General features: G+C 38.6%; 3 protein-coding genes and 1 pseudogene across 3 annotated transcripts; all 4 read right to left on the bottom strand.

Moving 5' to 3' along the window:
• Positions 1 to 955: 955 nt before the first annotated feature.
• On the bottom strand, positions 956 to 4791 carry LOC108841782 (extra-large guanine nucleotide-binding protein 2). Its single transcript, XM_018614544.2, is given in 10 exon segments — positions 956 to 1339; positions 1341 to 1540; positions 1543 to 1615; positions 1617 to 1680; positions 2025 to 2188; positions 2285 to 2659; positions 2727 to 2885; positions 2982 to 3086; positions 3176 to 3313; positions 3396 to 4791. Coding segments are annotated over 10 exon segments (2529 nt in total). The 5' UTR covers positions 4395 to 4791; the 3' UTR covers positions 956 to 1087.
• Positions 4792 to 5306: 515 nt separating this feature from the next.
• Positions 5307 to 7257, bottom strand: LOC130499231 (protein JINGUBANG-like). Its single transcript, XM_056993278.1, has one exon. The coding sequence runs from the start codon at positions 7065 to 7067 to the stop codon at positions 5583 to 5585; it is 1485 nt and encodes a 494-aa protein (XP_056849258.1). The 5' UTR covers positions 7068 to 7257; the 3' UTR covers positions 5307 to 5582.
• Positions 7258 to 8049: 792 nt separating this feature from the next.
• On the bottom strand, positions 8050 to 11199 carry LOC108841779 (probable E3 ubiquitin-protein ligase ARI1). The gene is made up of 6 exons (XM_018614542.2): positions 10809 to 11199; positions 10456 to 10488; positions 10082 to 10355; positions 9521 to 10001; positions 8606 to 9306; positions 8050 to 8507 (listed from the first exon to the last, which is right to left on the bottom strand). The coding sequence occupies exons 1-6, from the start codon at positions 10935 to 10937 to the stop codon at positions 8347 to 8349; spliced, it is 1779 nt and encodes a 592-aa protein (XP_018470044.1). The 5' UTR covers positions 10938 to 11199; the 3' UTR covers positions 8050 to 8346.
• Positions 11200 to 11824: 625 nt separating this feature from the next.
• The window catches only part of LOC130508732 (uncharacterized), a 1688-nt pseudogene continuing 419 nt past the window's right edge, over positions 11825 to 13093 (bottom strand).

Below are 13093 nucleotides of genomic sequence, written 5' to 3'. Positions count from 1 at the left end.
CACATATATATAGATATTATCATTAGAACAAAGAAAATAATTGAAGTGAAAACAAATATTTATACGGCCACGGGTCAAACTATAGAAATAAACAACAAATGGCGTAAGATTTTTTTTTAACAAATTTATTTTAATTTCAAATATGATTATATATTTTATGTATTTATAAATTATTTTCTTTGTTATTAAGAATGCTAAGATTTTGGAATTGGGAAAAATTATGACCCATCTCTATATTATATTAGTTAGGAATTTAAAATTTATATCAAAATATTTTTTAAAATTTTAATTTTTATTATAACTGCAAATATTAATTTTCAATCTAAATTTATTTTTAAATATTACAAATATATCATTTATAAATAAAGACTAAAAACATAAAACAAATACCCGTCCGGTTGGGCGGGTCAAGATCTAGTATTTAATTAAGGTGATAAAGAAGACAACTGAAATTGTTTTGTCCTTTTCAATACAAAATGAATCACTATTCATTTCTCGCTAGATCATCATACAAGGATTTTTGAAATAACAAATATTTTTCTTAACAAGTCTGTATCTGGATATATATATATATATATATATATATATATATATATATATATATATATCCCAATAGAGCCTTGGATTTGATTTCTAAAATTTTTTTAGAGAATTTTCACATAAATAAAAAACTCAAAATTATGAAAACAATTTTTGTTTTTATAAAAGTTCTTAAAAATATTTGGTCTTGAAAGTCTCAGATCCGGTTTTTTTTTTTTTTTCAATATTTGTTCAAAAACTTTGGAAAGGTGAAAATCAAGCCTTCAAGCTTATTATATCGGTTTGCTAATCAAACGATGAGGATTTGTTAATACATAATCTACTCAAAATTTGATTAGCAAATTGGAGGATATGATTGCATATATGTGTACGGTACCCTGTCACATTGGTGTGTACAAACAGAATCTCCCAACTGTAGTCACTTTAAACACATGTATTTTTCTTTAAAGATTAACTATCGTACACATACACACATCATGCAAACATATTACATGTATTATCCACACACATTCTAAAGAAAGAAAAAAAAATTTCAATTGTGGAAGAATCAAGAGGATAAGCTGGCCTCGATACTAGTAGTGGACATCTCTTGGAACATGGAAGTTTCTTCAACATGCCACTTGAGAATCTCTCTCGCATACCTCAGCGCATTGTCCACAGTATCACTCTCCAAGCTCACTTGAGAAACAAACAGCTTCGGCCTAAAAGACCTACCGCCACTATGCCCCACAAGTGAATCGTACAGTCTCTTGAACTGAAACCCGATGTAATGGAAAGCACGCTGAGCCATCGGAGGGTGTGTGTCTGCTCGTCTGGTTCTGGCTGATCAACGGGTTGAAGTCCTCGAACCACTCACAGGTTCTTAGAGGAATCTCCTCGATTTTCTCTTCAAGGAGATCGAATTTGGTTAGGACCAGGAGGAACCTTTTGTTCGCTAGGATCGGGTGAGTCACCATGCTCTCGAAGAGCTGTTTGTTAGCTATCATCTTGTTCACAAGAACCCCTCGCTATCTTCAATGTATTCTCCATAATCTGTTAATGAGACGCAGAATATCACCAAGTCAGCGTCTTCAAAACATTTCCAGTAGTTTCCAGTTTTCTCCAAGGCTTCTTCTTGGATTTAACCGGATTAGTTGGTACCTGACAAAAGAGATAGAGAGAGTAAGTTCAATATCAATGTTCAAAAAAAATCAATAGGCAGTAACTAGACCTTTGTAGAGTACCATCGACTATGCGGATTATTTGGAGTCTAGAGGTTAACTTGATTTTTCAAATATATATTTTACATTTACTTTATATATTTTAGTTTTTGAGTTTAAATATAATTTTATAAAACATGAATTACAAAAACAAATCTGTTGATTTACACTGTAGAGTAATTTAAATCGATTTTAGACCAATTTTAACTAATTTAAACCGATTTGAGTTTCATAATTAGATTTTAGAACATTGGTTCATATGTCGGAGAAAGGAAAAGAACTAACTTCATTTTTGGATCGTGCTGATAATCGATATCCAGAGAGTCTTCTTGAGCTGTTGATGGGAAAGAGAACTCCACACAAGAAAGTCCTTCTATAGACGAGAGTCCTTCCGCTTGCAATATGTCCATCTCAGTAGGATTGTATTCTGCTCTTGAGATCTCCAGAATCTGATCATAAACAAAATTTTAACTTTAGTCTTCTTCTTTCCCCCACCATCTAACATAACTGCAAAGAAAAGCATTTGATTGCAAAAAAACTCTTACTCGTCCAAGAAAATAAACAGCGTTTCTGGGAAGTGTATCACGAAGTCTTTTGTAGGTAGCTTGAATTGCTGGAACTCTCCAGAGCTCTGCAACGGTCTGAGCATTCTCCCGGCTTGATGCTGGAAATATCTTTAGGTTTCCTTCTTCCTTTTCTTTCAGAAGCCAATCTGAAAAATGTTTTAGTCTCGGGTTGATTGAGCTCACTGTTTTAGCACTGGTCTCATCTGTTTGGTCCGAGGACTGGTTATTGTTCACCTCTTCTTCTTCGTATGCCTCGAGAACCATCGCCAGATAAGCATAGAGATTTGTTTGGATTACGAATTTGATTCTTTCACGCTCTTCTTCAGGGAATGGGACTTTATAGAGAGACCTTGCCTGAAACAAAACAAAGTCAATTACTAGAATTCTCTACATTCTGACTTGTGTTGGATGAATAGCTCACTTGTTTGTAAATCGTAGTGGCACCACATTTCTCTTCACCAATCAGAAGAAGCTTGTTAAGCATTTTATGCTCATACACAGGTTCATCATTTGGTTCTACTGCAGATGAAGTCGGAGGAGCTGGCAGAGAGAACACCGCACAAGCAACCCTAACTCTTTTCTGAGAAAGCAATATCCATAATTTGTATATACGGTTTATATTCATTGATACGTTTGTGAACAAGACAAAAGCCTTTGTACTCAGGAAAAATCATACCTTACTCCAGATGTTCCCCATGATACGGTTCTGACCTTCTTCTTGGTAAGTTCCATCTGAATTGACCCAAAAATGAGGCTTCCCTTCACACTGCACCCCAACCATCTACATCAAAGAAAAGAGAGGCACATGATAAGTATAAGAGGAGAAAAAACCAATAACATTAATGCTTAAGGTTGACCAGGGCAAAGCACCTTGAGCATCATGAGCTCACTCTTGGTTATTTCCCGGTTATTAATGCAAATCTCAGTGTCACCATTGCTTGCTTCCTTCTTGATGTTCCCTCCTATGTTCATGTGTGGACTTATAATCTGGCAAGGTTTCTCTCCTACCTGTTATAAGTACAAAGAACCTCAGATTCATCTGAGTATTCAAAGATATAAACCCCAAGATGTGTATACAAGAAACTCTTACCTTTCCCCAATAGCCAGCAACTTTATCATACCAATAGTCTCCAGGTTTCAACTTTTTCGGTGGATTAGGACAAGTCTGCAACAGGTAAAGCTCTTCCTCATCCAAAGACTTCCCATTGACAGCGATAAGCCGCGAAGGCAGCTGGTTCACCTTGCAGGAGATCTCATCCCTCATGACTTGTTTAAGCTCCGAATCAGTGAGAACACGCTTCAGCATCCTCGAACACTTTCCAAGACTCTTTCTATTAGACTCGGAGATTCTGAAACCGATGCAACTCTGACACTTCCTTCCTTCAGGCATCGCACCCATGGCTCTCCTCACGCAGTTGGAGCAGTACTTGGCACAGCAGACAATGCAGAGCTCCTTCTCGGTAAACCTGTTCCCCATCAGACATCGGTAGCACGACCCTTTCTTCCCTTTCCTCTCAGCTATAGGCGTTGCAGCAGTTATCACACTCTCCCCATCAGACATGTAAAAGCTTTCATCACCACATTCGCTGCCATGACTTTGCACATCGAATCTCACACGGTTGCCAGGTCCTCCATCCGAACAATCATCATCATCATCACCATCTGACTCCTCTATTACTACTTCTGCTGATGATGATGGTGAATAAACACAACTTTTCGCTTCTCCAGCTACCTCCAACCTCTTTGATGATGATGATGATGAAGAAACCACACTAGGACTAGCTGCAGAATTAACCAAACCATTCTTCTTCTTCTCAGGTGGTTTCTTAGCCCTAACGGGAAGAGGCTGAGCCACAGGGTAAGAGACACCACTAGACAATGAAGAAAAGGAAACGGGGAGAGCAGTAGGAATCTGATCAACTTGGACAGGATTAGCTCTCGGTAGATTAGCAATAAGAGGACCTTTATACTCTATGGCGAATGAATAATCATTATGAAAACTATTGCTACCTTCTTCATCACCATCGTGATTGTCACTTTTAGGAATCGGTGATGGTAAAGCTGAGAACTTTCTTAGAATTGTAGCCATCTTCTTACCAAATTAAGCACAACACACACCCCAAAAAAAACCCTAAAATCCCTAAAATTTCCTAAATCGGGAAACTATTGACCCAAAGCCAATTAGTGTGGCTTAAATAGTCAATCAATCAATCAATGAACTGAACAAAACTAAACTCTACAGATATATGTCTAATTGATTACAGGAAGCTCTTTTTAGCTTTAAGAAAGGGACAAAAGACGATTTTTAAAGATGCAAAGAGGAAGACGTTTTCTGGGGGAAAGAGAGTTGAAAGTGTGAAGAGAAGTAAGAAAGACAGATGGTTGGATCGTCTTCTCTCTCTCACACACTAGTAAAAGACAACGAGGAAGACTTTTTCTTCTTCTTTCTTTCTTTCTTTCTGTGAACCAGATGAATAAAGAAAGGAAAATTGAATATGTTATTTTCCGGGAAAATTCTCGCCGTCAACGCGTTGTTAAACGCTGCGTTGAGAGGGTCAAATAGAGGGTACTTTCGTAAATAAAACCGTGGTCATTTCTAACGAGATAGGATTCTGGTAGGTCTATATGAAGGATGGGTGGTGACGTGGTGTTTTGATCCATCCTACTCTTCTAACGTACTGTCAAGTCAAACTATTTTTATCTTTTACTAATTTATTTATCTTACCACGAAATAAACTTCTGTGATTAGTAATCACTAATCAAGTGTATCATGTGTGTTTAATAAATTTAATTTATAAAGAGCAATTCCATCGAAGACAAAAACGACTCATCAACATTGTCAGTGTGTTATAAGTTTTGTTTGGTAAAAAAAGAAGAAGTTTTGTTTGGTAAAAACCACTTCATAAAGTTGCAACCACGAAATAAACACACAGAACGGAAGACAAAACATGTTTGAATTAGTCTTGTCCTTGTTACAGATTTTTAGGGAAAGGAATAATATTACAATTTCGTTTTCGAGTTTTTTTTTTTCTATTTAGAACCAAAAAAGAAGAAGCAAAACTCATCACTACGTGAAAACCATTAAGCCCACATTTGACTCACTCTGTAGCTGACTTTGGCACAAATCTCTTCGTTGACTGACTTTGGTCATGAAACTGAAAACAATCCTTCGGCTCCTTCCCGTCGTGAAGACACGGTCGGTCATCGTGAACTGATCGATGACGCCACATTTTCGTAAATAATCACACTATGCTCCTCTCCTACCACCACTCCTTTTTTATTTACCCAAACCACGTGAACCCCACGCGCAACTCTCTTCGTCGTGCAAAGAAGGAGAGCGCTTCCACCCGGAAGATGCTGCTGGCTCTTCTTCCATCTCCCTCCACGTCGCCACCTTCTCCGACACGCGCCACACTTTCACCGACTTGTCCAAACTCCCGCTGTATATAATCCACTTCCGCTCTCCCTCCTCCATTGACGCTTTCGCTTCTTTACCGCGGCAAGCTCGTTCCTCCTCCACGGCTAGACACTTGACCGGTCCCATGTGTCCCGTCAAAACAGACAGACACTCATGAGATCCATCCGCAGGATCCCTCCTCCAGACACATATGTTCTTGTCGGCAGAACCACTCAACAACAAGTTCCCCGCCACAGCGAGACACAACACAGCCGAGTTGTGCCCTTTGAGCATCCCACCGACGAATACACGCTTCGAACGCTGCCAATAGTTCACTACCCCGTCCGATGAACCGGAATAAACCATCGAAGATTTCGGTTTAACCGCCAACGCCGTGACCGCGTTCTCTTGCTTGAGCAAAACCTGAACCAACGCATGCCTCGTTTTGACTTGCATCTCACGTTTCCACACTTTCACCGTACCGTCCGCAGATCCCGTGAACACCAAGTCATCGAAACCACCGGTCATGACCGAGTTTATCGCGTCCTCGTGCGCTTGTATCGACTCCAAACACTTGGAATCCGACACTCTCCACACCTTGATCGTCCTATCCCAAGAGCTGGAGTACAACAAACCGACCTCAGCGTCCATGCTAAGACTCGAAACGGCGTCGTGGTGCTTCGTTTTCACCGAGTTTGTACCGCGGTAATGCTTAGGGTTTACGGAGCTCTTCACCAGCGATTTAAACGTCGGCAACGTTCCAACGCGTTTGTGCTTTCCCGGTTTCCTCTTCGAAACTTTCCAAATCCGGATCTTACCGTCTTGATGACCGGTGAAGACCCGGTCCACTCCGAATATCACGATAGCCTTGATGAGCCCGCTACTCGCTTTAAACCCCGCGTAGTCCTTTAGATTCTTCCAAACCCTAATGTTCTTGGAGTCCGAGCCCGTGTAGAGAAGGTCGCCAGAAGCGGCTAGCGAGTATATATGACCTTCTTCACGTACTATGGACCCAATGAGACCATTGGTCTCGAGGGCATTGTCTTCGTTGAAATCCGTAGCCCAAGGTGGCGAGACACGGGCCCAAGGGGACATCACGCAAGGTGAACTGTCGTCTCCGCTTGTTGGACCGCTGCTCATGGTCGAGACGCTGCTAAACCGTTGGTGAGTTAGGTTGGTGTTAGTGATGATGGGATCCACCACGGGAGGAAATATTCCGTCGTGGTCAGCTTTCAAGAAGTCGCCAAATTTAGGCCTCGGTTTGTGGCCATTATTGTCGGTAATTTCGTGGCGATGGTGATTGTTGTTGTTATATGGATCGGTTTGGAGATCAACGACCATGATACCACCCGCTTCGTTCCTCATATCTCTTTCTTCAAATCTCTTTGTCACAAAAAGTCAAAATGCTTTGGTAATAGAATAATGATAAAATTAATCTCTTCTTCTTACTTTCTCTTTCTTGTTTAGGAGTTTTTTTTTTTGGGTTGTGTGATAACTATGAATAAGAATGGTTGGCAAAGAGAGACAGAGATATTTATGAAATATATTGACCGGAGAATGGAGGGTCTAGAGAATGCTTTGACTTTTTGAGAAGTTTTTTTTGTCAACAACTCTTGGGGGAATTGTTTATGGATTGTGGGAATTGATCTTGTTAATGCATATTCTTATATACACACACGAAATATCAAAAAAGGTTGGTGATCATTGTAATATGAGGCGGGGTGCTTCACACGTGGTTATTACTAGAGGAGCATTCTATGATAAAGTATATACAAATTTAAATACTAAATTTATGAAATATTCTTGGTAGTTGTTTGTTACTACTATCTTTTGTTATATTCTAAAAACACTAGTACCAGTTTGTCGACCTTTTTTTAAAGAATGATATATCTATTCTATTGTTTATCTTTCAAATGTCAAAAATTAAAACATATATTTATTATACTCTTGAATATTTCTAAAGATGTTAAATACCTAATCTATCAATCATATACCACTTGATAGGATTAGGTAAATCATCTTCGGCATGATTCCACAACTTGTTGATTGTTAACTATTTGCGCTTTTTCATTGGATTGGCTTTTTATATAGCAAATTGCTATCTTAGTATTAACAATTTGATGAAAAAAAAGATTAACAATTTGATAATGTCTTCGAACTCAGCTAAATTTTTTTAATTTGCTATATATTTTTCGAATCAATGGAATTAGATAGAAGGGATAGAGATTTTATAAGAACATAAAAATACTGATGATCTATTAATTTAACGACTGATAACTCTCTTGACCTTCAGATTTTTTTTGACAACACTTTCAGATTTTATAAGAATCAGAAAAATACTGATCTATTAAATTAACGACTAGCAACTCTCTTGACTTTTAAATTTACATTTTCAAATGGCATTGAGAAGTAACAGACAGAGTTCATAAGCTTAATCAGAGATCTACATATTAGAAGTCTAAAACAAGAGTTATATAAATTACCAAAAACTATAAGAAAAAGAAAAATAATAATTAGTCAGTCTATGACTCACGAATCCTCAGGGAGATTTATATAGTCAAACACCCTTTTTGCCCTGTCACATCATTTGGACAAAACACAAACAAAAAAGGGATTTTGAGTTTGAGCTTCAGTTCGCTTCAGCTCAGTTCTGGTCGATGAAATCAGCAGGCAAGTTCAAGTCCAACAAAGTGACTTTGCTGTTCCTGAAACTACCCTCTCTTCTGGGACGTTTATGTGGAGAAGGGTAAACCATTTCTTCAGAGTCCCTTGATCCTGAAGCTCTCTCAGGCCTCGATGTCTCTCCTGTTACAAAGAAAATATTACATCTCATTAGCATTGGCTTTCATCGGTTCATCATGACTTAGAATATGATCACACAAAGAAAGGTTTATATAGTTTACCGCTTGTACCACTACTCTCCAAAGGAGGTTTGGAACTACTCCAGGAAGCATGAAACTCAGCTGCTTGCTCGATCCCCTTTGAGCTGTAAGGCGCGATGTTGTGGATACCAGACTGGAGCGAACCGAGCAAGTCATTCTCGATGCACTCGTACATCTTCTTGCAGAGGCTATCCACCGCAACAGACAAGTTGATGACGTGGATCCTCACATCCATGACTTTCTCATCGCTAAAGTCGTCAAAGGGCTCCTCCAACAGCTGAGAGAGCTTCTCAACGTTACCCTCGAGCTGCTGCTGCTGATCCTCGAACAGATTCTTCTTCATCTCCCTCTCCTCGGAGCTCATCTCGTCTTTGAACAGCTCCTCGCCAAACATGTAATACGCGAAAGCGTACGAATACGAAAGGATCCGCCTCGATCTGAATAGCCTGTTGAGTCCGTTGGTGACCCAGGTGAAGTCTTTGAGCTTCAGCTCCTTCTTCTCTGACTTCGACACTTTCTTGAGGATCTTACCCCTGAGTTTATCTTCCAGCTTCGATGAATCGGTATGTGCTTTGTAGCGGTGATGGTAGTGTGTGTACCTGTCTAAATCCCTTTTGGCTCTTTCCATCTGCCTTTCCTTGTCATCTTCGTACCGACCACAGCTGTGACCAGCGATGCTCCTATAAGTGTGCTCTCTTCCAGTAGCTCCACCACATAGCCAACTGTGTAGTACAAGATTAAAAAGCAAACATGAGACACTCCATTAGCCAAAACCATACCAAAAACTCGAACCGAACTAAACAAACTAACCAAATTTCAAACCGAACTAACCGAATCTAACCAAAATTAACGGAACTTACCCATAATTTTAACAAAACTAAACCACAATATAACCAAATTTAAAACCGAATCTAACCAAAATTAACCGAATCTTACCAAAAGTACTGCCCACAAATACACTTAACGAGATTGCATCCACCATTCTTCTCCACAGGTTTGGAACATTTGGGACACAGCTTCGTATGAACAGTTATCCAGTTAACCGTCTCCGACTCATCTCGACACTTCTTTCTCCACAGCTCCCACATCAGACAGGAGCAAGGGGAGTGGGCTTGACACGTACAACTGAAACAGAACTGAAGACCGCACGAGCATTCGACTTCGCAGAGCTTGTCGTCCTCAGCTCGTATCGCATTCCCACAGTGGGGAGTGCTCGGACACCACTTGACCATCTTGTTGTCTTCGATGTACGACTCCACGAGGAAACGATCGAACTTCTCGGCTAGATCAGGACGCTTTTCACTGACTAGCTTCCTGACAACATCTTCATCGCAGATAGCGTTGCATTTATGAGCCATGCATCTAATCCTTTTGCTCTGGCCTTCGTTGATCTGCACGGTGAAATGCTCCGTCCAACCTAAAAAAAACCAAGCAAAGCAGCTGCGTTAAAAAAAATCATTACGATTTAATTAATTAAAAAAGGGAACAAGGACTCACAAGTGTTGCAAAAGCAATGGCCACAGTCCATCCTCTTCATCTGATCAGCTAACACATCCTCTAGGCAGACATCACAGCTCATATTCGAAGAAGAAGGAAAGGATCCAGAGTCGAAGAGAGTTGTTATACCAGCTGCAGAGAACAAGCTGTCCTTTCCTTTCTCAACAAACACAGAAGTCAGCTTCTCGATATCCCACTGGTAATGAATGAGAAGAGTACGAGCATGATGCTCCTTAATCGATAACAGTTCCATAACCCTCATCAAATCTTCTCTCTGCATCACGAAACAACAACAACAAGACCTCAAAAAAAAAACAATTGAAGACTGCCAAAAAGAAAAATGATCAAACAAGAGTCATCTTTTGCCCGTTCACCTGTGCTGCCAGAAGCGATTCCTGTGTGATAACCTGCGAAAAAAAAACAATTGATCAACATTAACAAACAATCACTAGGTTTATTAATACATGACACGATATATGATTAAAGTAATTGTCACACAATTGAGCGAGCTGATTCAGTAAACTACAGTAGTTCCCAAACCCTAATTTTAAACAGAGAAGAACATATCCATTACCCAATTTCATAATTTGAGACGGAAAAAAGGATGAAACTTTCGAAAAACCCAGAAGACAAATGATCGCAATTGCAATTATATAATCGAAATTAAATTCCGTAAAAGTTAGAATCTTTTTTTTTTTCACCGAGACAATCAAATCAGAGAGAAGACCTGAGTGGATGATTTCTTAGAGGAGGCGGAGTGAAAATCGGAATCGTCGTTATCAATCCCGCCCAGAGACTCATGATCGGAGGAGTAATAGCAATCCTCTTCATCAGCTGCTGTGTAGTAATCATCCATCGTTCCTTCTTTCTCCAATTTACGGAAGAATCGAATTCATAAGTTTAAATAAATTGGAAGGACACGCGGAGGTTAGATATATAGAGGATATTCCGGCGAGATCACAGAGAAGCTAAGCTATCCGTTTTAAAAAGAGTAGTTAAGAAGCGAGAGAGAAGAGAAGAAGGAGAAGAGGAAGCCGAATCGCGTAGCAGAAAGATTCCTATCTTTCTCTCTCACGCCTTTTATGCGGAGCTTACACTTCTGCGACGTCGTCGTTTTGGTTTCCAGTGAAAGTTATGTCGTGAATATGCCAATTTGGGGGTTTTAATTCTTTTCTTTTCTCTCTCTCTCTTTTTCGATAATGAATAGCATGTAAAAAGGCTTTTAAAGCAAAGAAAGCTAATTTGGAAAGGTTATTCAATCTTGACCATAAAAAGGAAATGATATTAATAACACGTAACTAATGATATTTTCTGAGGACCATCATACAGTATATGATCTGAATAGCAGATGAAATATTAAGTTTACATTTTTTTAAATCGGTTGTACTTAGATCTTATTTAAAAATTTTGAAGCCTAATAGTCGAAAAGTTATTTAATAATTTCAAGTTATTAGTTTGTTAGGACTACTCAATTACTTTTCTTTTAGTATATGAAAGTTAGTAGTCAAGGAAAAACGATTATCTTATTAATCACACATCAATTATATATTTAGAAGTATTTTAATTAATTTTATTTTACCGTTTATTTATACGATTTAAATAGTCAAGCTTGTGGAGAAGAATTACAAACTTACCAAACAAGTAGTCAACCGTTTCTCCAAAAAGACATTCCGACACAAAGTTTTGTGTGTATACATTGGGTTTCACGTACGTCCATATAAATGTATGTTATGGAAGCAGAAGTTTGGTTTAACTCCATTTCTTTAGTTTAGTCCTTTTTGTCTTAAAACCAAAGATGAGTTACAATTTATAAATCAAAATAGTGAGAACATTACACAGCCAACAAACAACTAATCTTCATCAGCATCGATGTTTGTTCGGAATAGGTAGTCTTCGCCTTCAAGTTCATCTTGATACATGTTTATTGGTGGATCATTATGTTTCTCATCTTCTCCTTTCTCATCAATTCGTCTCTTTCCCTGAACCAAAAAAAAAAAAAGATAACGGGGTTTCAGTGAAACATCACAAATTAAAAGTATGCAAGGCAACATAAACTACCAGAATATCTCAAATTTGACTTGTGAATGTAAATCAAACTCATATCTTCGACTATCCTGCTAAGGATCAGTTTCAAACGATATGGAGTATTGCATCGAAATCAAAACTACATTCTCTATGTAAATGTGTAATTTGATCATGAAACTTGGTTGAAATAGCATACTAAGTAAACTTCCTGATCAGACTTCAGATCAATATGGTTGTTGGATTCAGTTTTGTGACCGAGTTAAATTTGTTTTGGCAATAAGCAAAAGTTATTTCTCTAAGAGCTTGTGAGGAGGATTCACTAAAGAGCTACAGTTAAAGATAATAGAAACAGAGAACAAAACTAATCACTGAATGACATTGAGAAATTACCTTTCTTAAGATATAGAAGAAGTAATGGAAGCCATCGCCAAAAGTGTTGTACTCCATGGACCAATTAAACTTGGGATCCATAAACAAAGGACGCCTGAAATGCGGCTGCATGACAGACAAGATTAAAAGAAAAAAAAAGACACGATGTATGATTGAGAGAGCAAATCAGGAATACGATTAATATCAGAAATCCTCTTCTTTTAATACCTGGCCAAAAGTAATGGAAATGAAAATCCCATTTGGTTTTTAAACTCGGTGAACTCCATCAAGAGTAGCCATAACTTTGCTAACGGTTTCTTGACGAGGATTCCATGGATCACCAGCATCCACAAACAGTACATCCTGCACGTAATTGATTACCAAGAAAAGTAGTAAAAATGGATAGAAAGGAAGTTTAGCTCATTTTATTTTATTTTTACCATGGTTCCTTTCTCAATAACCACATCGAAACAGTCGGTGTCAAAGGGGAGGTCTAGCATGTCAGCTTGCTTCACTTTATTCTGAATATATATATATCAAAGCCTCACGTCAAATATAAAAGAAAACATCCACTTAAAATTTACTTTCCACGATTAAATACAATTACGAAGGCAGCTG

This window comes from Raphanus sativus, chromosome 2, assembly GCF_000801105.2.
Source record: "Raphanus sativus cultivar WK10039 chromosome 2, ASM80110v3, whole genome shotgun sequence".
In the NCBI taxonomy this organism is placed as follows: domain Eukaryota; kingdom Viridiplantae; phylum Streptophyta; class Magnoliopsida; order Brassicales; family Brassicaceae; genus Raphanus; species Raphanus sativus.
The sequence above is the reverse complement of the archived record's forward strand: the minus strand, read 5'-3'. Positions and strand labels throughout refer to the sequence as shown.

Bases quoted from the DNA above. Each gene is read 5' to 3' on its own strand.
- LOC130499231 (XM_056993278.1), bottom strand. From the start codon at position 7,067: ATGAGGAACGAAGCGGGTGGTATCATGGTCGTTGATCTCCAAACCGAT.
- LOC108841779 (XM_018614542.2), bottom strand. From the start codon at position 10,937: ATGGATGATTACTACACAGCAGCTGATGAAGAGGATTGCTATTACTCC. The intron at 9,307-9,520 runs GTAAGATTCGGT...TGTACTACACAG, and splicing joins ATTTGTGGGCAGTACTTTTG to TTGGCTATGTGGTGGAGCTA. The intron at 8,508-8,605 runs GTAAACTATATA...TCTTTGTAACAG, and splicing joins GGAGAGTAGTGGTACAAGCG to GAGAGACATCGAGGCCTGAG.